The sequence below is a fragment of the Zingiber officinale genome, chromosome 4A (genome assembly GCF_018446385.1).
Source record: "Zingiber officinale cultivar Zhangliang chromosome 4A, Zo_v1.1, whole genome shotgun sequence".
NCBI classification, from domain to species: Eukaryota; Viridiplantae; Streptophyta; class Magnoliopsida; order Zingiberales; family Zingiberaceae; genus Zingiber; species Zingiber officinale.
Window position 1 is genome coordinate 29,808,498 of NC_055992.1, and position 26,829 is coordinate 29,835,326.

Sequence of the window (26,829 nt, forward strand, 5' to 3'; positions counted from 1 at the left end):
TTGAAATTTTCTTCCTCAAGTTGTTGGACTTGAGTTGAACTTCCAACTTGAACTGACTCAGTTAAAGAACTCGAGTCAGTCGCTTCCTTAAGGGCTATTACTTCCTTTTGGAGCGACTTAACCCGGATGTTGGATTTAGCCAATTTTTTAAGCAAATAAGGAACTAAATTTCTTAAGTCATCTATTTGAGTTTCGGCGAGAAAAGAACTTACAGTGGGGATCGGGCCTTCGGAAACGGATGCGGATCCGTGGCTTCGCTCGGACTCTGTTTCTGACTCGTTCTCGGCTTCGGACTCGAGTTCGGACTCGATTTCGTCAATTAAGTTAGCTTGCGCCGGTAATGCGAGAAAGCTCGTTGGTTCTTATTCCTTGTCAGTCTCGGATTCGTCTGACGACTCGGACCAGGTTGCTTTCAATGCCTTTCTTCTTTTCTTCTTGTTTGGGCAATCTGGCTTGTAGTGACCTTTTTGGTTACAGCCGTAGCAGGTGACATCTGATCTGTCCTTTGTGTTCATTTGAGTTGCCTTCTTCGACTTGCACATCTTCCGTATGAGTTTTATCAACTTGGAAATAACTTCGTCTTCGTCTTCTGCGTCTGATTCATCATCTTCGTCCTCTGATATTTTAGATTTGCGCCTTGACGTCGGTTCACGTGTTCTGCTAGTACCTGCAACCAAAGCAACACCTTTCTCGACCGGGCGTGCATTAGTCTGCTCATGCAATTCTAATTCAGAAAACAATTCATCTAGTTTTATTGAGGATAAATCCTTGGAAACTTTGTAAGCATCAACCATGGATGCCCACAAAGTGTTCCTCGGAAAAGCACTTAGCGCGTACCTTATTACGTCGCGGTTTTCCACTTTTTGGCCGATCGCATGAAGCCCGTTGAGTAGGTCCCGGATGCGTGCGTGAAGCTGGTTCGCCGTCTCACCTTCCTGCATTTTAATATTATATAATTTATTTAAAATTAAATCACGCTTACTTACTTTAGCGTCTGACGTGCCCTCGTGCAGCTCGATTGTTTGTTCCACAGCTCCTTCGCACTTGAAAATAGTCCGACTCTATTCAGTTCTTCTTTTGTCAACCCGCATTGCAGCATACAGGTTGCTTTGGCATCAGCTTCGACTTTCTTTCTTATGTTGGTATCCCAGTTAGTACATGAAACGAGTTCTCCAGCGCCGTCAAGTGGTAGCTCGAGACCGGTCTGGATGATGATCCACATCTCGACTTGCGTCTTAAGATGGTAGATCATCCGGTTCTTCCAATAGGTAAAGTCTTCGCCGGAGAAGAGCGGGGGGCGAAAAGTGCTAAAGCCTTCTTGGAGGGCCATTTAAAAGAACCTTGCCCACAAAAAAATAGCAAAACAATGTACCAGGACTTGATCCTGGATTAGCAGTGCGGTATGGAAGGATAGAAATATAAGTTCACCAGTTTCGAAAAATAATAAAATATTATTAAAAAAATATTTTAAAAGATATTATTTCAAATTTTGCCAAATTCAATATTTTATCAATACTAATAAGCCGTGAAAGGATGAAAATGAATTTTTCGAAAATAATTTTGGAGGGAAAAAAAAAACGAAAGGCGTAAGGTTTTATTTTTACCCTATACACACGACAAAGCCACGAAAAATGCTTGAATGGTGGTTGCACCAGTTCAAAGAGACCCCGCTCTGATACCAATTGTTGGATCGAGACGCGCTAGAGGGGGGATGAATAGCGCTCGTGGCTAAAATCGTTCGATTATCGGAATCGTAAAATCTATCGGAGAAATAACGCAGCGGAAAGTAAACAACCACACAGAAAGACAAGAGAATTTACTTCGTTCGGAGCCTGTGACGACTCCTACTCGAAGGCCCGCGATCCTTGATCGCTTTCCGTGGGCAACAACTATAAGTTCGACAAGAGTACAAGTATTACAGTTAAGTATAATGAAAAAGTACAGTTATACCGACGACAATATCGTAATCTGAAGATTTCGGAGCTCCGGGTCGTCGGTGTCTCGTAGCAGCACTTCGGGATCGTCTCGTGAGCAGCTTGTAGCAGAAAGATTGCTTGGAAGTTCTTGTTAGGAGCTGCTGGTCGAAACCCCTTATAAAGGGTGTTCAAGGCGCCTTCTACTGTTCACCAAGGCGCCTTGAACAGCCGAGTCAGCCGGGGAGATGAGGAGCGAACTGGTCGAATCTTATCACAGACTCAAGGCGCCTTCCACTGTTCACCAGGCGCCTTCATCTGTTCAAGGCGCCTTCCACTGTTCATCAAGGCGCCTTGAACAGCTTCTCGCAGCCAGCTCCAGCCTTGCATCCGAGGCTTTAAGTTGCTCCTTTGCACCTGCAAGATACGTTAGTCCCAAACACTACCCTGCAGCATAAAGTTAGCACATAATACAATAGATATTATAAATGAAGTATTAACAGTCTCCGGACTGTCCGAGTCTGACTTCAGGTTTCCAACCGGAAACCCTAGGTCGACCCGACGCCTACTGTTCCCTTTACGGGGAACGCGTCCTCACCTACTCCACTCAGGAGATTTACCTGTTGCCAGTACGATCCTCCAGATCGACTGGACTTTTGCTCGGCATTTGACGCTTCCGGACTTTCTGCTGGACATCCGCTTCCCGGCTAGTCCAGACTTTCACCTAGTTCGCGACACCAGGACTTTTTCTCCTAGGGTTACCACCCCCTAGGACTTTTGCCTGAAGCCATCGACCTGCCAAAACTTCCCGCATAGGGTTACCACCCCCTATGACCTAGGGTTACCACCCCCTAGGGGTTTTACCTGCCTAACCGCAGCTAGGACTTTTGCCTAAGTATCACTTAGGACTTTCCTGCAAGCTCCATGAACTTTGTTAGATAACACCACCACTTAACTTTGAGCCCTTTGCCATAATCAAAACTCAGGTCCGATCATCTGGTGCTCACTGCACCAACAATTTTATTTTTGAGAGAAAACTTTAATTTGATTAGTGCTTCTTCTTATTCTCTTCTCTCTCTCTCTCTCTCTAAGTCGCCATCCAAGCTCTTGCCGGCCAAGAATTATTGCTAGCCATCTCTAACCCCCGAATTTGGTGCCGATGAATTCGATGCTAACAAATTTGGTGTTGACGAATTCAGTGGCAACAAATTTGGTATCGATGATTTCTGTGCCGACAAATTCAATGTCAACGATTTCAATTGTGCCACTCTCCAAATCGTGCTGTGGGAGTTCTCTCAGATTGCTTCTTCTTCATGCTTGGCTAGCACTGATCGGAGATGAACGACTCATGGCTTTGTGGAGCCGTCTCAATAATAACTGATGTGCGCAAATATTATGATCATTTACGCATGTTTTAGCGCACATTCACGTACTTTATGCATATATATTCGTTGCATGATTGCCTCTTTCATCTTGTATTCATTATATATACTCTTTTGTTCGGATATCTGCTCTTTGTTTGGTCTTGTGTTGACAAGGACAACTTTCGGAGCAAAAATGACGATTATCAATGCACCGGAACAAGCCGAAGAACACGACCGTGCACCCTTGCACGACCGTGTGACCAGACAGAAGGGGAGCAGTGCACGGCCGTGCAAGGAGCAATCCTTGCACGGCCGTGCGGCCAAGACTGAGGCGGATCGACACATGACCATACATCTTTGCACGAACGTGACACCCCATACCGAGACCAAGAAGTACACGGCCGTGCATCCTTGCACGACCGTGCCCCAGGGACTGAGGCCAGTCACCACACGGTCGTGCCAATTGGCATGGCCATGCAGCGCCGCCAGAGAGGAGAATGAACACGGTCGTGCCATCTTGGCACGGCCGTGTCGCCGCAGCCGAACCCTAGTCTATATAAGGGTTTTAACCCTTTTCCTTGAGGTGAGAGGGCGGGGGAGCGGGCCGTCAGTTGGAGAAACATCTTGAAGCCATCCCACGCCGTCTTGGACCTCCGTCCAGTGATCTTCCACCACCATATCGACTCCAGAAGTTGAGGATTGGATCCGAAGGCCACTCGTCGTCATTGGATAAGCATATTCCTTCTTTCTTTCTCCGTGTCTGAAAATTGTATGTTTATCTACATTATGTCTTTGGGTATTTCTCCGACACTTGTGGAGTAGATCCTTTGTTCTAGGATTAGTGAGTAGTTGCAGTTCGATTTGATGTAAAACTCGTATTATGCTTATACTCGTTGGATGATCTTTTATGCTTTGTCTCAATTGTATGTTGCTTGATTGTGTAGAACTTGTTAACCTCATAGAGGGATTATCCCTAGATCGTACACCCGAGAGACCCTAGTGACAGGGGTAACCCGTTCATGGACATCTAGGATACTTCCTTGAAAGGAGAGGCAAATTCTCCTCAAGGAAGCGAGAGATCAAACTTAGCTCTTAACTACTATTCTTAACTTACCATACAGCTTCCTCGCCTTCGATAACAAACTCACCCGAGTCTTATGAAGGACCGATCCATTTTAGATCCATTGCTGATATCTAAGCCAACACTAAGGAAGTGGTTGGTATTAATGAAGAAGAGGGTGAGGTGATGATGGTGATATCTGAAGAGCCGACATGTTATCAAGAAGCTACAACCGAGGCTTGCTGGTATGAAGCAATGGAGAAAGAGCTGAAATCTATTGAGATGAACAATACCTAGAACCTAACTGAGCTCCCATTAGGCCACAAGCCATCGGCCTAAAGTGGATGTTCAAATTGAAGAAAGATTCAGATGGGAAAGTTGTTCAGCACAAAGCAAGATTAGTGGCTAAAGGCTATGTACGAAGATAAAGTATTGAATTTGAAGAAGTGTTTGCATCTGTCGCAAGACTTGACACTATTCAAGTCATTCTTGCGCCACGGTAAATCAAAGCTGGGAGGTACACCATCTAGATGTGAAGTCAGCATTTCTTAATGGAGAGTTAGAAGAAGAAATATATGTCACTCAACCAGAAGGGTTTGAAGTACAAAATCAGAAACATAAGGTATACAGGTTGTCTAAGGCCCTCTATGGACTACGGCAAGCTCCACGAGCTTGGAACATGCGTTTGAACAGGAGTCTGGAAGAGGTTGGCTTCAAAAAATGTACTCAAGAACATGCAGTATATACAAGAGGTGAAGGAGAAGCAAGTATACTTGTTGGAGTGTATATCGACGATCTCATTGTGACAGGAAGTAGCACAGAGAAAATCAACAAGTTCAAACAACAAATGATGACAGAATTTGAGATGAGTGATTTGGGTCTTCTCTCCTACTACTTAGGGATTGAAGTGGAGCAACAGAAGAGCCGAATTTTACTTAGACAATCAGCTTATGCCAAGAAAATTCTATCTCAGTTCAAGATGGCAGACTGCAATGCCACAAAGCATCCAATGGAACCCAAGACACAGTTGCATAAGGACTTGGAACGGACTCCAGTTGGCGTCACGGAGTACAGACGCATTATTGGTTGTCTAAGATATTTGCTACACACACGGTCAGACCTGTCATATTTTGTCGGAATGGCGAGCAGATACATAAAAAGGCCTACAATCATGTATCACAAGATGGTCAAACAGATGCTCAGGTATTTGAAAGGTACAATCTATTTTGGGCTTGTTTATATAAAGGGTGTTGGTGCAGCGGAGACCGGCAAGAGGGGGTGAATTGCCTGCAAATAAAAGTAACCATCCACAAAGCTTTTCAACTCTAAAATAAAGCAACACTTAATAACAGAAAGAGAAATGAAGACAGAATCTTAACCTGGTTACAACCAAGAGGGTTGTTAATCCAGGGCGATGGAAAGCGCAGTAAGAAACTCCTTCTTTGAAGGCGGAGAAGCCTTGTACACTTTGAGAGAACAGAAGTTGCTTAGATAGTAATTACAGAGTTGAATCTCGTATCTAATCGTTGTTTTGTAAAGCTGCCCGAGACATTCTTTATATAGGGGTTCTCGAGCTTATCAGATTACCTGATCCTTCGGGATCAGGTTTGACTCGAGAGGGATCGGTCGACCGATCCCCAGGTTCGGTCGACCGAACCTGCTGTACCTGCCCAGCTTTTCGTCCAGGTGCAGTCTCTGTGGATCGAGCTTAGGTTCGGTCGACCGATCCTTTTGTTCAGTCGACCGATCGGCCAACGGTCTCCAGCTGAGTTGGCCCGATCAAACTACTCGACCTAGTCTCTGGATAAGCTTCGGTTCGGTCGCCCGATCAGGAGGTTCGGTCGACCGATCAGCTTCACCAATGGTCAGCTTTTGACGTGGCAGTCGACGTGTCTGCTACGGTTGGCTTCGGTTAAAGACGGGTTCAGTTGACCGATCAGTAGGTTCGGTCGACCGAACCGTTGATAAGTCAACTCCTAGTTGACTTGCTCCGGTTCGGCTCCTTGGGTGATTGCGGTGATCCAGAATAGGGCTCACCCATACCCAGTTCCCGGCCTTCTCCTCGAGCAGGCTTCCGTCCGGCTTCTCGTCCCTCGAACGTCGCACATGTTCTTCTCGCTCCACCGGAGTACTCTTCTGCAGCTCTCTCGTCCTTCAGATGCACCGAGCCCGCCGGCTCCCTTCCCATACCGTCCTTCTCGCTAGCTGCGTCTTCCTCTTGTGTAAAATACCGAAAAAGGGCGGATAATAATAAGAGAATTTTCCGGAATTTCTAGAAATTTTTCGGGAATTTTTTGGAGCTTGTATGGACGAGTTTACAGGGATGAAAACTGGACCCCGGGAAAGCCTGTTTGGGTTACCTTGTTTAAACGAGGAAAAGTTTTATTTTATTTTTTATATTTTTCCTTTTTCTTTTCTCTCCCCGTGTGCCCTAACCGACGCCATTTTCTTCTCTTCTTTTTTTCCCTTGCGCCGGTTCCCTCTCCCGATCCTCTTCTCCTCTTCTCCCTCGCGCGCACGCCCTCACTCCCTCTACCGCCGGCGACAAGAGCCGCCTCTCCTCTTCGCTAGCCGACGCAGACCCGAACTCCTATCTTCTGCCTTAGCGACGGTCGCTGCCTTGAGACCTAGATCTATCTCGGCCGTTGAGATCAGGACGCGCCGCCGCCTTCTCACGTCGCCCCGGTCGCTATAGTCGACGCCGACTCCTGCCGCCCTCCCGAGCCTTTCCTTCAATCGCTGAGCAGAGTCCTTTACCTCTGCCTTAGCTTCGTCTGGCATTCTCCCATCTCTGCCGACGACGCCACTCCCGCTGAGCAGCGCCGGTTGCCGCTGTCTATGAGCCCTAGCCTGTGCCCAAGCACGACCATCCCGCGGCCACTACAGCCCGTCCTCGTGCGCTGCCCTGTTGATCACCGCCGACTCCTTGTTCTTGAGCCGTGCCCTAGACCCGAGCCAACAAGGTGAGATTGTGCCCGAAGGATTTGGATTGGTGGAGCACCCGATTGTTTGATCTCAGGCTGTGGTGTTGTTTCTTGTTTCCAGCAGGACCTCTAGCTTGTTCCGGCAGCCAACATCTTCGACTTTGGATCAACAGTGATACATTCAAATTGAGGTGAGGTTTGTTTTGTTTTCGGGTTTATGCAGAGTGATAATATTGTAGTAGTGGATTATTTTAATTTGTTGAGGAGAAGGAGATGTGTAAGGAATATGCATATGATATTTTTATATAGAATGGAAACCATATTTTATTTTATTGTGTTGATAGATTAGTGGTTGATGGTGGTTTATTGATGGTGGGTTGAGTGATTCATGGTAGTTATTCAATTTAATGGTTGTTATTCGGAACATAGAATTGATTATCAGATGTGGGAGTTTGATTGTTGGATTAGAGATGATTTATGTATAAAATTAATCTTGTGAAAGAATTATGGTTCATTGTTTAGTTGAATTTATTTGTTGGATTGTTAGTTTATATCTTGTTTAGAGAATTGAAGCATGTAAACCGAGTTGATTACATGGATCTAAGTAGAAGTTGTGATTCAGTTATGACATGTTGATTTGGGTGACACAGGACTTTGACGCGAGACGAGTATCTCGACGTCGGATTTGGACTGGATACGATTCTTCTATATCAGAGGCGGGTACCTTGACTTATCTTTTAGATAATGTCTTGTTGATATGCTTAGTAGGTTATAACCTTTAGTAATAATTATGTTCGTCATTGTTTCGGTACGTCACTACAGGATACCTGTTACATGCTTGTTTGCTCACCTGATATGCATTTTATGCTAGTACCCACATGATTATATATATATATATATATATGCTCAGAGAGGTAGTGACATACCATGCTTGTTATGTTCAGGACCTAGGTTTTTGATATCCTATCTGACCTATGTACTTTAGATCTTCGTATTTGACCATCGATATTACGGCACTCATTTTATATATATGGATATGGTTATGCTGATCAGTTTATTGCTATGCTTAGTGTCATGCATCATGATTGCATGCTGTGCGATAGTCCGCTCCATTATTGTTGAGCACATCGCCAGTTACATGGATCTGCACACACCACTACTCATGGGTTAGTGGTCGATTCAAGCAGTGTGTGTTGCAGCAGGGACTTTGTTTGGCTCCGTTGGTCCGCTCATGGGTAGCATGATGCAACGTGTTAGCCGGCAGGGATTCCTCCCCGTCATCGTGTACCGGGAGTTGAGAGCATTGCGCTCCCCCATTTATGCTTTGGGGTAGGAGGATAGGTGTAATTCGATAGCATCCCGTCCACTCGGTCACTCATCAGGAGTAGTGACGACAGAGTGCACGATTGTCACAGCCCTACCCACTCGGCCTCACTATTGTGTGTGAGATGACAGACTGGCGTCAGGGGTGACCAGGACGCATCATTGGCATCATACGCATTTATGCATTTACTGCTTGTGTTTGCTGCACTTATATGCTGCATTTGGATGGATGCATATGTTTGACATGCATACAGGATTTATGACACTTCTGGTCTGACGACCTGATTATTCGGATAGGTGGTCCTGGTGAGTACTGTACTCTTCAGCCTTTTCTATTATGCATTACCTTCTTTTGTGCATGAGACAGTACTCCATAGTTATTACTATTTGTTATAGTTTACTATACATGTCAACTAGGTATCTACTGAGTTGTTGAACTCACCCCCCGTGGACACTATATTTTTCAAGTACCAGGTTGTTTATGGTGTCGCTTGGAGTATCCTGTTTGCTGGTCCCCACGTCACATCAGAAGACTTATCAGTTTCACTTATGTTTTTGTTTGTTTATGTATCAGTTTGTTTAGCTCTGTACTCCGGTTTTATTTTTGGAGTGTTGATGCTGTTATGTGGTATTTTGTATTGGTTGTTGGTTGTGTAAGCCTAGTCGGCTAGCAGTTTTTGTGTCTTGGTTTGTATTTGGTTTTTTGTTATTTTCCGTTGTGCTTTAGTTTTTGTACAGCCGAGTGGGCTGCTACACATATAACTGTGTGGTTGTTTACTATTTATTTGTTAGTATTCCGGCCGTGTTGGCCGAGGTATATGTGGCCCTGAGGGCTTTATATAAATGCTTCAGATTGTCACCCGTACAGGAGAGGTGCTGCCGAAATTTCTTCGGACAGGGACTTTCCCGGGGCGTGATAGCTTGACTTCCTGTGCTCCTAAGTTCCTGCACACTCAGACACAAGGTTCAGACAAAACGCAGGACCTAACTAACTTGGTTGATCACATTAAAACTACCACGGGGTCCAGCAATCTCTCCCTTTTTGATGTGCATCAACCCAAGTTCAAGTTAGGGTAAATCGAACACAAAAAGTAATTTTAAAGAAAAATTACTAAACTAGCATATTAAGCATAAGTTTTGCAATAAATAAAATTACAACACTATTTAGAAAAAAATATTAAATTTTCCTAACTCCCCCTAAACTTGTACCTTTTTGATGTGCATCAACCCAAGTTCAAGTTAGGGTAAATCAAACACAAAAAGTAATTTTAAAGAAAAATTACTAAACTAGCATATTATGCATAAGTTTTACAATAAATAAAATTACAACACTATTTAGAAAAAAATATTAAATTTTCCTAACTCCCCCTAAACTTGTATTTTTCTTTCCCCCTTTGATCACAGCAAAAACGGGGAAGCAAATTCTTAAGATAGAAAAAATTTCTAAACAAAATAATTTCTTAGAATTTTCAAAAGGAATTTTTCTAAGTTAAAATATATTTTCTAAGTTAAAAATTTCCAAAAATCCAAAACTTAGTAAAGCAAAAAAAATGTTTGTACACTTTTAAAGCATTTTAATTCTACTTTTAATGCTTTTTCAGAAAGTTAATTAAATATTTTTGTTTCGATATTTTAGCTTCCAGGTCGTGCGCGAGGCACTAGGCCTTCTTGGTTATTGGAGCAACAACCACTTCCTTAGACAAAGCCTTCATAAAGAAAATGTTTAATTTTCTCTCTAAAAAGCTTTTAGTTTTCAGAGATTAGTTTAGCATAGATTTTGGAACCCAATAGAGGTTCCTTTCTACTGAATTAATCAGGAATTTAGATGGTACATAGTTTATTGGTATTTTCCTAATTTGACCCTGATGATATTTGACATACCAGTTTAATTTTCCATATAACTTTATTTTTGATTTTGGAAAAATATTTACTTTTAAACATGCATCAGATTTCAGTTCTTGAATTTCATTTTTTAACTTTGCATTTTCTAATTTCAAATTTTCATTTTCCTTTTCAAATTTATCTAACTCTTTAGAAAGTGCTTTAATAAAATGAAAGGACTGAGTAGAGGTAAGATTGCGTACCTGACTTACCTGATTTGGAGAGGCTCCCCCTTCACTGCAACTTTCCTCTTCTGATGTTCCTCCCCCTTCATCGATGCTCATCTCTGAGCTTGACTCTTCTTCTAGCTGATGGTTAGCTAGTAGAGCTAATCCTACGAATTCTTCGACTTCTGACTCGGAGGATGAAGAGTCGTCCCATGTTGCCTTCAGATTTTTGTGCTTGGGTCGAGCTAGCTTCTTGCTTCTTTCCTTATCTTTCTGTTTGCTCTTCAATTTTGGGCAATCATCCTTGATGTGCCCTTTTTCGTTGCAATTGTAGCACCGGACTGTCCTTCTTTTTTGATGATGTTTATTTGACTGCGATCTAAACTTGTTAGATTTAAAAAACTTATTAAAACGTCTTACCATTAACGCAGCTTCGTTTTCGTCGATTGACGCTTCGGAGTCGGGATCGTCCTTTTCAGCTCATAGGGCTAAGTTGAGGTTGGACTTCTCTACTAGTTTTTCTGCAAGTCGAGACTCGTGAAGTTCGAAAGTTGAAAACAAGTTTTCTAAACTACTTACCTCAAAGTCCTTAGAGATGTAGTAAGCATCTACTAAGGATGCCCATTCTGAAGTCCTCGGGAAGGCATTGAGCGCGTATCGGATGGAATCCCGGTTGGTTACTTCTTCTCCAAGGTTCGTTAGTTGAGTTATCAGCTCCTTGATTCTCGCTTGGAGTTGCGCTACCTTCTAGCCGTTGTTCATCCGGAGGTTTGTTAGTTGTGTTCGGAGGATGTCGCGCCGCGCCAGCTTGGCTTCAGAAGTACCTTCGTGAAGCTCCAGGAATTTCTCCCAGAGATCTTTCGCTGAGTCGTAGCTTCCGATCCGACTTACCTCCTGAGGTGGCAAAACGCTGAGGAGGTGGAATTCAGCTTTTCCGTTGGCGACAAAATCGGCTTGCTCCTTCTTGCTCCACGTGTTTTCTTCTTTGTCTTTAGGAGCTGCAAAACCGTATTTCATAGTAATTAAAATATCAAAGTCTATTTTAAAGAATACCTCCATTTTTCGCTTCCATGTAGCGAAATATTCGTCGAACTTCGGGGGATGAATGTTCGCGCCGGCTATTTTCTTGATCTTAATGCTTCAGACGGCAGTTAGTCCTTCTGAGGCTGTCAGGCTCTGATACCACTTGTTGGTGCAGCGGAGACCGGCAAGAGGAGGGTGAATTGCCTGCAAATAAAAGTAACCATCCTCAAAGCTTTTCAACTCTAAAATAATGCAACATTTAATAACAGAAAGAGAAATGAAGACAGAATCTTAATCTGGTTACAACCAAGAGGGTTGTTAATCCAGAGCGATGGAAAGCACAGTAAGAAACTCCTTCTTTGAAGGCGGAGAAGCCTTGTACACTTTGAGAGCACAGAAGTTGCTTAGACAGTAATTACAGAGTTGAATCTCGTATCTAATCGTTGTTTTATAAAGCTGCCCGAGACCCTCTTTATATAGGGGTTCTCGAGCTTATCAGATTACCTGATCCTTCGGGATCAGGTTTGACTCAAGAGGGATCGGTCGACCGATCCCCAGGTTCGGTCGACCGATCCCCAGGTTCAGTCGACCGAACCTGCTGTACCTGCCCAGCTTTTCGACCAGGTGCAATCTCTGTGGATCGAGCTTAGGTTCGGTCGACTGATCCTTTTGTTCGGTCGACCGATCGACCAACGGTCTCCAACTGAGTTGGCCCGATCAAACTGCTCGACTTGGTCTCTGGATAAGCTTCGGTTTGGTCGCCCGATCAGGAGGTTCGGTCGACCGATCAGCTTCTCCAACGGTCAGCTTCTGACGTGGCAATCGACGTGTCTGTTGCGGTTGGCTTCGATTAAAGACGGGTTCGGTCGACCGATCAATAGGTTCGGTCGACCGAACCGTTGACAAGTCAACTCCCAGTTGACTTGCTCCAGTTCGGCTCCTTGGGTGATTGCGACCATCCGGAATAGGGCTCACCCGAACCCAATTCCCGGCCTTCTCCTCAAGCAGGCTTCCATCCCGCTTCTCGTCCCTCGAACGCTGCGCACGTTCTTCTCGCTCCACCGGAGTACTCTTTCGCAGCTCTCTCGTCCTTCGGACGCACCGAGCCCATCGGCTCCCTTCCCGTGCCGTCCTTCTCGCTAGCTGCGTCTTCCGCTCGACTTCCTGCGCTCCTAAGTTCCTGCACACTCAGACACAGGGTTCAGACAAAACGCAGGACCTAACTAACTTGGTTGATCACATCAAAACTACCACGGGGTCCAACAAAGGGACCCTAGGAAATTGATATATTCGGCTACTCGGACAGTGATTTAGCCGGTGATCACGATGGGAGGAAAAACACAAGTGGAATGACTTTCTATTTTTGTCACGCCCTAGGTAGTCCCTGTCCGAAGAAATTTCGGCAGCATCTCCCCTGTACGGGTGACAATATGAATCCAGAATACATATATCTATACCTCGACCACACACGGCCGGAACAATACAATACAAATAAGAAACAAACCACACAGTTTATATCAACATTCCACACAGTTCAACATATAATCAATCCACGCAGTTTAATATAGAAAGACGATAAAAAATCCTCAAAGATATATGTAAACCTCCTACTCCACTACAACGAAGAAAACAAAATCCACGAAGTAATGAGAAAATCCGCAACAGAAAACAAAAGTAGCAAACCCGAATGTTCAATGTCCACAATACAAACCCACAATACAAGTACATAAGATGCAAAAGCAAAATGTAATCCGACAAAGAAAATCCTCGCAATAATGGGGCTAGCGACTGGAATCTCTCCTGACGGCCTCAACCTAAAAAATAGTAACAACGGGGTGAGTTCGAAGAACTCAGCAGGTAATCCAATAGATATGTACAGCAACATATAACTACCAGTAACATCCTATGGTACAGTACACTAAACCATAGAGCCTACAGTACAGTTTCCTAATAGTACAACCTATGGTACAGTCTCCTAACAGTATAACAGATATGCATAGCTGAAATAAACTGTAATAACCAGCAATAGGCATAAGGTACAGTTTATAGCAAGAATAATAAGAAAATGCATAACTGAAATAAACTGTACTCACCTGCGAGGCTTGGGCAAATGACTGTGGGCATACACAGACAAAGATAGTCAGAGCAAATAAGCATGTATCCTGTATGCATGTCAATCATATGCAGTCACCCAAGTGCATCATCCAATATGCAACAATCACAATAAATGCAATATGTGCATATGATGCAATATGACATGGTCACCCCTGTCAGCCATCTCACACACAATGGTGAGATCGAGTGGGTAGGGCTGTGACACCGTGCACTCTGCCATCACTACCCCTGAAGAGTGACCGAGTGGACGGGATGCTGTCGGAGTACACCTATCCTCCTACCTCAGACATAGTGAGGGAGCGCAATGCTCTCATCTCCCGGTACACAATGACGGGGAGGGACCCCGGCTGCAACCCCGCTATATCGTGCTACCCATGAGCACCCCGGCGGTGCACCACCGAGCAACCTACCATACACACCCTAAGTGCTGTGCCACTACCCATGCAGTGGTCATGTGTGTAGAGGTCCATGTAGCCGGCCGACGAGCTCAACAACAATGGAGTCGTCAATCGCCCAGCATGCAATCATGCGATATGGTGCGTGCGGCTACAGTATGTCATACCTGAACATATTCTCCTCCATATGCGTAGGTGCCAATAAAACAAACGCATATGTATAACAATGATATAAGCAATGCAAATCCAACAACATATAACAAGTATCTCCAGCAACTAATCAAGTGTAGATAAGCATCATAAATATCCATCTCTATGAACATATATACACATGGCAAAAGATAAAAGCATCCAGTTCTAAAGTAAAGCAACTAACAGAAGAAGCATGTGATAGGTATCAACTAAGCTAAGACCAGGGAAGAGATAATCTACCATCTACCACTAGTAATTATATATAAACTACACATATCATAAGACATTATCAAAAAGATAAGTCAAAGGGTACCCGCCTCAAATAGAAGGTACAATCCAGTCCTAATCCAATATCAAGATGCTCGTCTCGAATCAGAGTCCTGTGTCAAACAACATATATATTTTATTTAGCTAAATTCAAATGAAATAGCTAAATAAAATCCCTAAAACTAAATTAGGGCAAAACCCTAATCACCATTTAGATTAAAAATCTAAACTTAGATTAAATCCAATAGTTGACTAGGGTTAATTGCCTTAACCCTAATCATTCCATTAGTTTAATCTAAGCAACCAAATCTAATCACAATCAACCACTACTTATAACCTCTAGTAATCATGTAATCCAAATGATACCTAAATCTACACATAAACAACTAAATATAACCCTAATTCGTATCATTAAAACAAGGTAACAATTGACCTCCAAAAACTTACCCAAATCCAAGGTGATCACCAGTAGATCACCACCCAAGATGTTGCTGCCAGTTAGGGTAGTTGCTGTTGGAACCCAAGAAAGTTCACAACACTCAACCTTGCTGAAATCCTGAGCACACCTCACTGATTAGAACCGAACCTCACTGGAAATCAATAGGATCAAGAAGGAATCACACAAGAAGATCACAGATCAACAAGAAATGGAGATCTCTAACCAAGCAATACCCAATTTCCAACAAGAACTCACCTCAAACTGGGACCTCAGTCAACCGCAAGGAGGAGGAGGTCCACTGATCAAACATCAACCCCTCTAGTCTCTGCCCGGCAACCCAAACACAACTCACTGATCCCCTCCAATCCGTGACCTAATTCAACCGCAAACAAGAATGAGGATCAAGATCTGATAGGGTAAAATCCAGCACCAATGATCCGAAGGGCAAAGCACCAGTGATGGATCTAGGGCATGAATTACAACAAGAACACAACCACAGCGAGGAAGAAGGTTCGATTGCTTATCCTTGAAGCCCTAATTGTCCCCTCACGCCGGCGATCGAGTCCCAATCCAGTGGCATCAGTGATCGGCGGAAGAAAGGATCGGTAGAACCGGGAGGAAAGCTCGAGGAAGACGTATGAGGGAGTCGATAGGTTGGAAGACGAAGTGAGATCCGACACCTCACCGTGCCCTAGCCACGACGCCGCCGACGATCGACCGCAGGAACCACCAAAGAAGCGACCGCTGTACCGAAGATGGCCTGGAGAGGAGGAACACCAGTCGGATCTGATCTTAGGGTGTCGATGTCGGTAGAGGGAGATCGTCGGAGCTCTCGGCTTGCTTCATCCGCGAGAGAGGGAGAGAACAGAGAAGAAGAAATCGGGGAGATCGGGGAAGAAGGCTCGGGTTTGGGGGAAACAACGCTGGGAAGAGAATAAAAGAAAAAGGTAAAAGCAATTTATATAATAAACATTTCCTCACTTAAATAGGTATCCCAAACAGGCTTTATCTGCGCCTAAAATTGATCCCCTCAAAATCCTCCGTACGAGTTCCGAAAAATTCCCAGAAAATTTCTAAAAATTCTAGAAAAATTCCATAAGGCTATTTCCCAAATAACCTTATTTATTAAATTCTTCCGAGATCTCACAATTTTAATGAAAGTTTGGTGTCCTAGAATTCACAGAAGCAGAAGACAGTGGCGCTTTCATCGTGTGAGGCAGAGTTCATGGCAGTCGTAACTACGACCTGCCATGCTTTGTGGTTGAAGAGCCTTGCCAGCGAATTAACCGGTGTAGAGCCAAAGCCGGTAACTTTGTTTGTTGACAACAAATCTGCCATAGCTCTCATGAAGAATCCGGTATTCCATGATCGAAGCAAGCATATAGATACAATGTTTCATTTTATCAGAGAATGTATTGAAAGGGGAGAGATTGTGGTTGAGTTCGTTAATACCGGAGAACAATGAGCTGATGCGTTAACTAAAGCATTGCCAGGAGTGAAGTTAGCTGCTATGCGACAACTACTCACCGTCCGTGATTTACAACCATGTCAGGATTAGGGGGAGTACTGTGAGAAAATAATCTAGACATGATAAGGTTAAGTCCCCACATCGTTAGTTGGTTTTTTTTTTTATTTTCTTGATAATTTATTATTACTCAGCCGATCCTATTTTTATGGATCTCGTAATCTTTGCTCTTATCATTTGTGGTATATTTAAAGGATCGTAGAGGCGTATAGAAGGTATCTCGATATAAGATTTTTTTCATAAGTTAAATTTCTATTTATCCTATTTTTTTTATATATTCCTGTGTGCTGTGTGCTTTGGGTGTGCTATCCTATCTGATTCTAAGCCAACACCTAGCATGTTTAATATTTAATTTTTGTTGAGATTGAATGAAACTGAGTATTTTTTGTTCTAAATGGAGAATGAACTCATGGGGTAATAGATAATAACGCCAATTTTTCAAGGGTTTGAATAATAACATAAAATTATTTGTCATAGGTGGAATAACATGGTCAAGTCTCATTGAGTTTTTCACTAAAGAAGACAATTAGATGACCATGTTGGCTTAATGTGCCCCTTATACCTACTCCTGACGCGTTGCATGTTACCCCAAATGATTTGGAGAGGCAGGATGTTTAAGATAGGATCCTTAGTCATCCTTTCCTTGAAACTCTTTTTCTTTAAGAGTTTGTAATGGGAGCCATAATGGTGCTAATGTCCTTGATAAAGCAAGGATAGAAGATTACAAAACCATTAAAGCTTCGAGCCTCTTGAAGGGTTTGCAGCTTGGTCATTCCTCGATTATCCTAATCTTTTTGAATTCGTTGAAATGCATTTTGCATCAATGATAAACCCAAGGAAGAGAACCTAAGATTGTAGGGAAAGAATACTTTTTCAAATTGACAAATAGTTTTCCTCGAGGCTAATGTGCTTCATGTAGTCATCGCGTGTCATGCTATAAATCATAATTTCATCAAAATAGACCACCAGAAATTTTCCTATGAAACATTTTAGTACTTGATTCATTAGCTTCGTAAAAGTACTAGGGGGAATTTAAAAGTTCAAAGGGTATGACTGATCACTCATATAATTTATCTTGTGTCTTAAAGATAGTTTTTTCATTCATTGTCCGTCCAGATTCTAATTTGATAATACTCATTACACAAGTTAATCTTGGAAATCAATTGGCAGTTGCCATCAAAGTCAAACATGTCATCAAATCAATTGGTATGAGAAACCTATACTTAATTGTGATCTTATTGGGTGACATAACAATCTATGGATATTCTCCAAGAGTTATCCTTTTTTGGGACTCATAAGGCGGGGACGACTCTTGGACTCATGTTTTCTAATAAATCTTTGTTTGTTTTTTGTAAGAATTCTTCTACTTGCCTATTCAATTCAACACACTCTAAGAGATTCGGATGATAATATGGTAGGTTGGGTAATTGTGACTCTAGATCAGATCAATGTGGAGTATTAGATATGCTCATAGATCAGTTCATTGGGTAATTCATTACTAGTTTATATCCTTGAACTCATTTAATATCTCTTTGATTCCAAGAAAAAAGGTCTTTAAGTGAATTTTTATGACCAACTATGAGGTTTTGAATTACTAATGCTACTATTACTTCTGGTTCGTTCTTTTTTTTTTTTTCCTTTTTCAATTTTCTTTTTATGAAATTGAGATTGTGTGAGCAAGTGGAGAAGTTGTGTTGAAGGTTGGGTTGGATTGATTTGGTTTTCAGTTTAGGTTTGTATTATGACTTTCTAGACTTAGTTGTGTACAATTGAATATTTTAATTATTATACTTAAATAAATAAAATAGTTTCTCAGTATATATATATATCATAAAAAAGAGAAATCTGATCGTTCCATACCACTTATGAAGATTTGGATGTGATTTGAGGTGATATGAGAAGAGTTCTGGAGCAAAAAGGATGATATCGACCCCATGAGATTCAGATAGATAAATTATATAATATTTTATCTTAATGAAAGATTAAATATTTTACATTAGTTAGAAATTAATTTTAAAATTTATTAAAATAAATAGTGTCAACTCTGTTAAACCATGAGGACATATGAGAAGAGTACGTTGCTGTCACAAAGAGGGAGAGAGAAGATATCAAAGAGGGGGAGAGAGAAGAGGACGTAACACAAACGTAAATTAGATATATTCTTGTGCAGGAGAGAGGGCAGGCAAGCAAGAAAGTCAAAGGAAGATCCTTCGTACCCCCTTCCCACCACGCAAATGACGTTGACATAATGCCATTCCATCCACCCAGAGAAGCTGCAGCTGCAACTGATTACTCTCTGAGCACGTGCCGGTAACTTAATATACTAAAATCAGCCGCTGTCGTTCTCAGGAGAGGAAAGTACCAGCTCATTGCAAGCAGATGATCGCTCGCCGCACTACGCGTCTCCAGCTCTTACTGCACTCATTCCCCTAGATGTCACCACGCTTAACCTTCTTCTTACCGTCCTTTAAATCCCCTCTCCTCTTTCCACTATCAATATTATAAGGGTCCATTTACGAATTCAGCAATGAGCAATACCTTCCATAAAATATGAGTCCAGTCCTGCCACCACATAACTAAATCTAATGGACGATCACTATCTGCACGTGCCGCATTCCTTCGTGTCGTCGTCCCCACCGAGAGTACGATTACAACGGCAGCCGACATCGGCCAATGCGACGACTACGCGCAATATGGGCATCCTCCGGAGTTACCGTGGCGTCCGGCAGAGGAACGGGAAGTGGGTTTCGGAGATACGGGAGCCGGGGAAGTCCAGCCGCATCTGGCTGGGAACGTTCCCGACAGCGGAGATGGCGGCGGTGGCGTATGATGTGGCAGCGCACGCGCTGCGCGGAGCTGATGCGGTGCTCAATTTCCCCGACGAGATATCGGCACGCCCCGCGCCAACTTCTTTGTCGCCTGCGGCAATACAGTCCGCGGCCGCCGAAGCTGCAGCGGCCGTCCTTGGGCGGAGGGTGCCGGAGGGCGTGGCAGGCGAGAGGTACATGGACGAGGAGGAGATGTTTGACATGCCTGGCCTGCTGGTGGACATGGCGGAGGGGATGATGATGTCCCCGCCGAGATTGAGTCCGAACTCAGCGACTGACGACGCGCCGGAGATGCGCGACGATGAGAGCCTGTGGAGCTACCGATGAAGCAGCTTTGACTACGGACGGGTATAAATGTAATTATGCTAAGAATTATTGTACTTTATTAAAAATAATTAACAAGAATGTCTGTAAATTTTATTTCAACTGTTTTATATTTGCTCGAGTTAAACCAATGAATATTGCCAAGTACTATACACATTCTACTTTATAAACAAACTGATTTAAATAAATAAAAATATATAAATATGCATTAAAAAAATCGTGGCTTAGGATAACTAAAACTTATAAAACATTTTATTTCTGCCATATTTTTGAAGAAAAAGGACAACGTAACAGGATGAGAATGCAATTTGGATTCTCCTTCTTTTGACACGTAATCCGAATGATGGTGATTCCATTAATTGGCCCAGACAAGAACAAACTGCCGTATTAAGAAATTTTAAACTTTTCTTAGTCATTTAATTAAACTTTTAATACAAACTGGGGACAACACCAAAACCTCTTTAATATAGAAAAAGAGATTTTTAAAGTATATATATATATATATATATAATGTACGTAAATATTATAATCGTTTATTTATATTTTAACGTACATTTACTTGCTTTATGTGTATATATTTTTTGCATGATCATCTCTTTTATCATATACTCATCATGAATACTCTTTTGTTCAGAGATCTGCTCTTTGTTTGGTTTTGTGTTGACAGGGACAACTTTTGAAGCAAAAAAAAAACAACGATTATCGATGTACCGGAACGAGACAGAGAACACGACTGTGCAACCTCGCACAACTGTGTGGCCAAACATAGGAAGAACAATGCACGACCGTGCAACTCTTGCATGTTCGTGTGACTAAACAGAGATGATCCGTGCATGGGCGTGCAAACTTGTACGGTCGTGCCCCCCACGACCAACAGTCAGGCCATGCACAGTCATGCAATCCTGCATGGCCGTGTCCCAGGAGCAATGCCCCAGATCCACACGGTCGTGCCAATTGGCACAATCGTGCAGCGCTGCCAGAGGCAAAAGAAGGCACAGCCGTGCCACATCTGCACGGTCGTGCCGCCGCGGCCGTGCCCTAGCCTATATAAAGGGTTCTAACCCTTCTCCTCGAGGGTGAGCGAGCCGTCAAAGGGAGAATTGCCTTGGTGCCGTTCCACACCGTCCCGAACCTCCGTCCAGCGATCCTTCATCACCACATCAACTCCAGAAGCAAAGGATTGAATCCGAAGATCACTCGTCATCGTTAGATAAGCATCCTTTCTCTTTCTCTCTTCTAGTTTGAGGATTGTATGTTTAATTACATTATGTCTTCGGGTTTTTCTCTGGCGTCTATGGAGTAGATTCCTTGTTCTAGGATTAGGGAGTAGTTGTGGATTGGTTTTGATGTAAGACTCATATTTATGCCTTTAATCATTGGATGATTTCGTTTGCTTTGTTTCAACTACTATGCATGAGACTTGTTGCTAGATCTCCATATCTTAGTAATTGATTGTGTAGGAATTGCTAACCTCATAGAGAGAGTATCTTAGATCGTATACCCGAGGGGCCCTAGTGACAGGGGTAACCCATTCACAAACATCTAGGGTATTTCCTCAAAAAGAGAGGTAACTTCTCTACAAGGAAGTAAGAGACTAAACCAAACCCTTATTTCTATCCATAATGACACTAATTAGAGTTGTGTTCTTGTGATCTACCGAGGCGCTCTAGTGACAAGGGTTAACCGTAACAGGATTTCACAGAGATCTTCTCTATTTAGTGCTTAAGGATAATTTCTTTAGCTTTCGTTGAATGCATATTGATGGACAATGAGTAAAGGATAGAATGTAATACATCATTACCACCACAATGAAACCAAACTCCTAGAACACTTCATAAAACAAGTTAATTACTTTCTCTTTACTAGTTCTCATTTCTGCTTCCCAATCTCTTTTCTTTAGATAACTTACAACCATCGATAGTTTAACTAATCATAAGTGAACCATTGCTAGTGCTTATAACCAGTCCTCGTGAGATCGATAATCTTTATTACTGACGACAAATCCATGCACTTGCGGAATCGTAACAAGTTTTTGGTGTCGTTGCCGGGGACTACGTCTATAACATTAGCGAAAATCATATTGGATTAGACTAGACTTTGTGTTTTATTTATTTCTCCTTTTCCGAATTTCTACATTTTAGAGATAAATATTTTTATTTTTATTTTTCTTTTTTTTCTACATTCTTATTAAAATGCCTAAAAAATGTTATATAATATTATTTTAACTCTTTTCTTTACTTTATTTCATTTCATTTTATTTTGTTTAATTTTACACTCGAAATATTTTATATATTGTTCTTGTATGGGAAGAGCTAATCTTTCAGGACAACTTCTACCGTTCGATTTAGAGATTGATAGGACTTTCTTGAGAAGAATAAACTTACAAAAAATATTTCAAGCCGAACAAAAATCTTCAGAAATGACTGACAAACTGTTGAAGGATTACGCAGCACCTTATGTACGAGGGGTTCGGTTTAGCATCACTTGACCGCCAATCGAAGCTAACAATTTTGAAATCAAGCCTGCAGTAATCCACATGGTCCAGCAGAATTAATTTGGAGGAGGACCACACGATGATCCAAATCATCACTTAGAGCTTTTCTACGAGATTTGCGGTACTATAAAAGTGAATGGGGTCCCTCCATAATCAGTAAGGTTACTTCTTTTTGGATTTCCCTGAAAGACAGAACCAAGTAGTGGCTAAATTTGTTAGAATGTATACTAAAAGCCTAGTTTTTTGTATAAACATTTATTTTGAAATTAAAATCACATTAGTCAAATGTCTGCATTTAGTTAAATGCAGTTGTCCATTTAATTTATATTGTAGATAACATGGTGTGTGGTGTCACACAGAAGATCATGTTATCAGTTCCTTATGAATTATAAATAGTAGCTCACAACCAAGATGGATTGGGACAAACCATTGGAATGGTTGTAGCGTAATTTGGTATTAGTTTATCTTGACTATAAAATTACACTAGTACACTATGTGTGTATTGAGCAGGACCATTTGAGATTGTTCCTTTTATACTGACTACATAAAATAACAGAACCTCTGTTATTATGGATGTGCGTACTCTTAATCCCGATATAATAACAAGCACATATACTTAGTATTTATTTCTTTAATTTATCAAAGGGTGATATTTATTCGTTAAATCAATAGGCCCGATAAGTTGAGAAATGATATTATTTATATGGTGTGTTGTTGATTATAGAAGGAAACTGTATCCTAGTTATCTAGGTTGATGATGTCCCATTGAGGAGCTGATAAGGTTTGTCATGTAAACCTTGTAGGTGGACTTAATCTGACATGACAATGAAGTTGAGTGGTACTACTCTTGGAGCTAGATATTAATTGAATTATCAGTAACTCATTTAATTAATGGACATTCAATATCTTAAACACAGGGAGATTAACGCACTCATGATAAGAAGGAGCCCATAATGTAATATGAGATTGGTGCGGTAGTTCAATAATAACTCTTTAGTGGTATGAGTTATTATTGATGAACTTGAGTTGGGTGTTCGGGTTGAACACAGGAAGTTCAAGATCATCAGGAGGCCAAAACCAATTCCTCCTCTCGGTCCCTGCTGTAGCCTCTATAAAGTCTCACATTCACCCGTTTTAATTTTCCTTCCTACTCAAGAGAGGGGCCGGCCACATCTTTGCTTGGTGCCCAAGCAAGGGGCCGGCCAAGCCTTGCTTAGTGCCCAAGATGTGGGCCGGCCAAGCCATGCTTGGTGCCCAAGCATGGGGTCGGCCATAATAGAAGAGAAAAGGAAGTTTTTATTTAAAATAAAATTTTGTTAAAATCTTTTCTTTTATAGATTTTTACAAAGGATTAAAAGAGAGATTTTAATTTTGTCAAAATCTTTCCTTTTTTGTAGTTATCTACAATGGTTTAATAGAAAGATTTTAATTTTGTTAAAATCTTTCCTTTTTGTATCCAATCATTATAGGAATAAAAGGAAGATTTTGTTAAAACAAAGTTTTGTTATAATCTTTCCTTTTATAGCTATTTACAATGGTTTAAAAGAGAGATTTTAATTTTGTTAAAATCTTTCATTTTTTTAACCATCCACAATAGCAAATAAAAGAAAAATTTTGTAAAAACTTTCCTTTTTAGCTGCTAGCAAAGAATATAAAAGAGGAGGAGGGTGGTGCCCAAAAATACAACCTAAGCTCTCTCTCTTTTATTCTCTTGTGTGGCCAGCCCTCTTCTATTGTTTTCTTTCTCTTGAGGCCGGTGGCACATTGCTTCAATCTTTGTGGTCGGCGGTGCTTGGAGGAGAAGAAGAAAAGCTTCGGGTGCTTTGTCAGGCTAAATCGTGGCCCACACGACGTCCAAGAGGAGGAGAGGAATACAACAGAAGATCAAGAGGTCTTTATCTATGAAGAAAGGTACAACTAGTTCTTTATTTCGCAACGAAACTAGTTTAGTTTTTCTTTGTTTGGATCCTGAAATACCAACACAAGAGGTTATCGATTTTGTGCTTCAATTGAGTTCTCTATAGTTAAACCTAGGGTTTACTGTAAGAAATTTAAATATTCAATTTCTTTGAAAGACTTTGTCTAGGAAGTGGTGGATGATCCCATAACCAAGAAGGCCGAGTGCCTCGCCAACGACCTGGAAGCCAATCCTTGAAATAGATATTTAATCAACTTCTGTAATATGGTTTAACTTCTGAAGAACACATGAGTTGAACTTAGATTAATAATGTTAAGTTTTATTTGCAATCCAAGTTTAACTTTTGAAGAACACATGAGTTGCTAAATAAAGTGTTGTACCTGTACAAATTTTTGTACAAGGGAAATAGAACAGAATTCCAAGTAGGACCCAATAAAATTCTCTTCCAGCAAATAACATAACGTCTTGGGAACAGTGTGAGCAGAAATTTCTGGACAAATTCTACCCGCCAAGAAAAACTGCCCACATGAGGAATTTGATCGCAAGCTTCAAACAGATAGCATCAGAATCATTATTTGAAGCCTGGGACAGATTCAAAAGTATGCTGAGATAGTGCCCCCATCATGGCCTTGATAAATGTTTGGTTCTACACACATTCTACAATTGAATCAACTATCACATGAAGGTATCCCTTGATTCTGCAGCAGGAGGAGCATTAATGAACAGGAGCCTTGATGAAGCTGAAGAGATCATAGAGAATGTGGCATAGAACCACCATCAGTTGGCAACCGAAAGATCTGGTGGTTCTTTCTCAGGGAATCCAATAAAGGCGTCAGAAAAATTCGACGTAGATGCAGTAACACTCACGTCTGCAAAGCTGGACGCTCTGACCAAGAAGCTTGAGGCCATGAGAAACAACACGACCAATGAAATAGTATGTGTTTGTGAAACTTGCAGAAGTATGGATCATGCTCAAGATACTTGCCCCCTAGGGTCAATACAAGCACAGATAAACCAACTTGAGCAATGCGATGCGATAGTCAGTTACAACTAAAAGCAAAACAATCCGTACTCCAACACATACAACCCTGGATGGAGGAACCACCTAAATTTTTTGTATCGAAATAATCAGGACCAAGGACCAGCAAAACAAAAATATCAACCTAGGCAACAGAGCTACTCATCTGGATAATAGACTTATCAACAACAGTAACCTTCACAGCTGTTCAGAATCGAAAAGATGCTCGAAGAAGCTCTCTCAGAGCAAAAAGAGATGAAGAATGAGATTAAGCAATTGACTCAAAGACTGGAAAATTCTGAAAAACATCAAAAGATGGAAGATAGCCAGTAGCCCAGATAGCCCAGTCCTTCTCAAGAGCACAGGGAACATTTCCAGGAAAGCCCGATATAAACCCGGTGGAATACTACAACCGCATCGAGCTGAGGAGCGGACGAACTTTGGGAGACCCCCAAATCACTACTCAGAAAGATCTTGACTCAGAGGAAGAGCCCTCTCCCCTAATGCCTAATCAGATCCAGAACAGGGATAGAGAGGAGATCACCAAGAAAGTTGAAGGAACTCTTCAAATTACCCCACAAAGTCAGACAATTCCTTTCCCTTAGAAACTGATAACATCCCAAAAGGATGAAGAGTTCAACCAATTCCTGAAGAAGATTAAGGAAATTTGTGTAGAAGTACCACTGATACATGCACTACACTAAATGCCGAAGTTCGTAAAATTTTTAAAGGGTATTTTATCTAACAGAAGGCAGAAGGGTGACTTTGAGACCGTAGCATTAATGAAAAATTACAGCACTCTACTTATGGCAAATATTCCACCGAAACTTCAAGATCTAGGGAGTTTTTCCATACCTTGTAAAATTAGTTCTGAACTCATACAGAAAGCTTTCTGCGACTTAGGAGCCAGTGTTAGCCTACTTCTGTGCTCGTTATGTAAGAAGCTAGGACTCCAAAACATTAAACTGACCACTATGACATTGCAATTGGCTGATCATTCATGTAGATACCCAATGGGAATAGTGGAAGACATGCTAGTAGAAGTAGGCGGATGCATCATTCCCACAGATTTCATTGTCCTGGATATGGAAGAGGATCCCAAGATACCAATCATCCTTAGGAGACCATTCCTTGCCACCGCTGGAGCCCTCATTGATGTAAAAAGTCATAAGTTATCCTTGGAGATCGGTAAAGAAAGGTTAGAATTTGATTTATCTGATTCTTCTAACTGCATCCCCTCTTCTCTGGGAAATTCTAGCAAGATGAACATACACAAAGTTGAGGAATGTAGTTTCCAAGAGAGGTCCCCTCCAGCCAGCAATAAGAAATACATTTGTCCTGTTGGTCGCTACTTGGAATTCCGTTTTGCTTCCCCTGTATAAAAATTTTATGCAAGAACAAAACTTTCTTAACAACCTATGTGTTACTCATGAGTTAAACTAGAATTGGAAATAGAACTTAACATTTTTTACTTTAAGTTCAACTCATGTGTTCTTCAGTAGTTAAAACTTGGATTGCAAACGATACTTAACATTATTAATCCAAGTTCATCCCATGTTACAGAAGTTGATTAAATATTTATTTCAAGGATTGACTTCTAGGTTAAACATGGTGAGACACTCGGCCTTCTTGGGTATGGGATCATCCTCCACTTCCTAG

General features: G+C 41.8%; 1 protein-coding gene and 1 non-coding gene across 2 annotated transcripts; one reads left to right on the forward strand and one right to left on the reverse strand.

Moving 5' to 3' along the window:
* Positions 1-19,071: 19,071 nt before the first annotated feature.
* On the forward strand, positions 19,072-19,894 carry LOC121973238 (ethylene-responsive transcription factor ERF026-like). The gene has a single exon (XM_042524789.1). It carries the CDS (start codon positions 19,174-19,176, stop codon positions 19,741-19,743), a length of 570 nt encoding a protein of 189 aa, XP_042380723.1. The 5' UTR covers positions 19,072-19,173; the 3' UTR covers positions 19,744-19,894.
* Positions 19,895-24,676: 4,782 nt separating this feature from the next.
* Positions 24,677-24,782, reverse strand: LOC121974006. The gene has a single exon (XR_006109894.1). It is a non-coding gene; the product is annotated as a small nucleolar RNA R71 (small nucleolar RNA).
* Positions 24,783-26,829: the final 2,047 nt, after the last annotated feature.

Bases quoted from the DNA above. Each gene is read 5' to 3' on its own strand.
- LOC121973238 (XM_042524789.1), top strand. From the start codon at position 19,174: ATGGACGATCACTATCTGCACGTGCCGCATTCCTTCGTGTCGTCGTCC.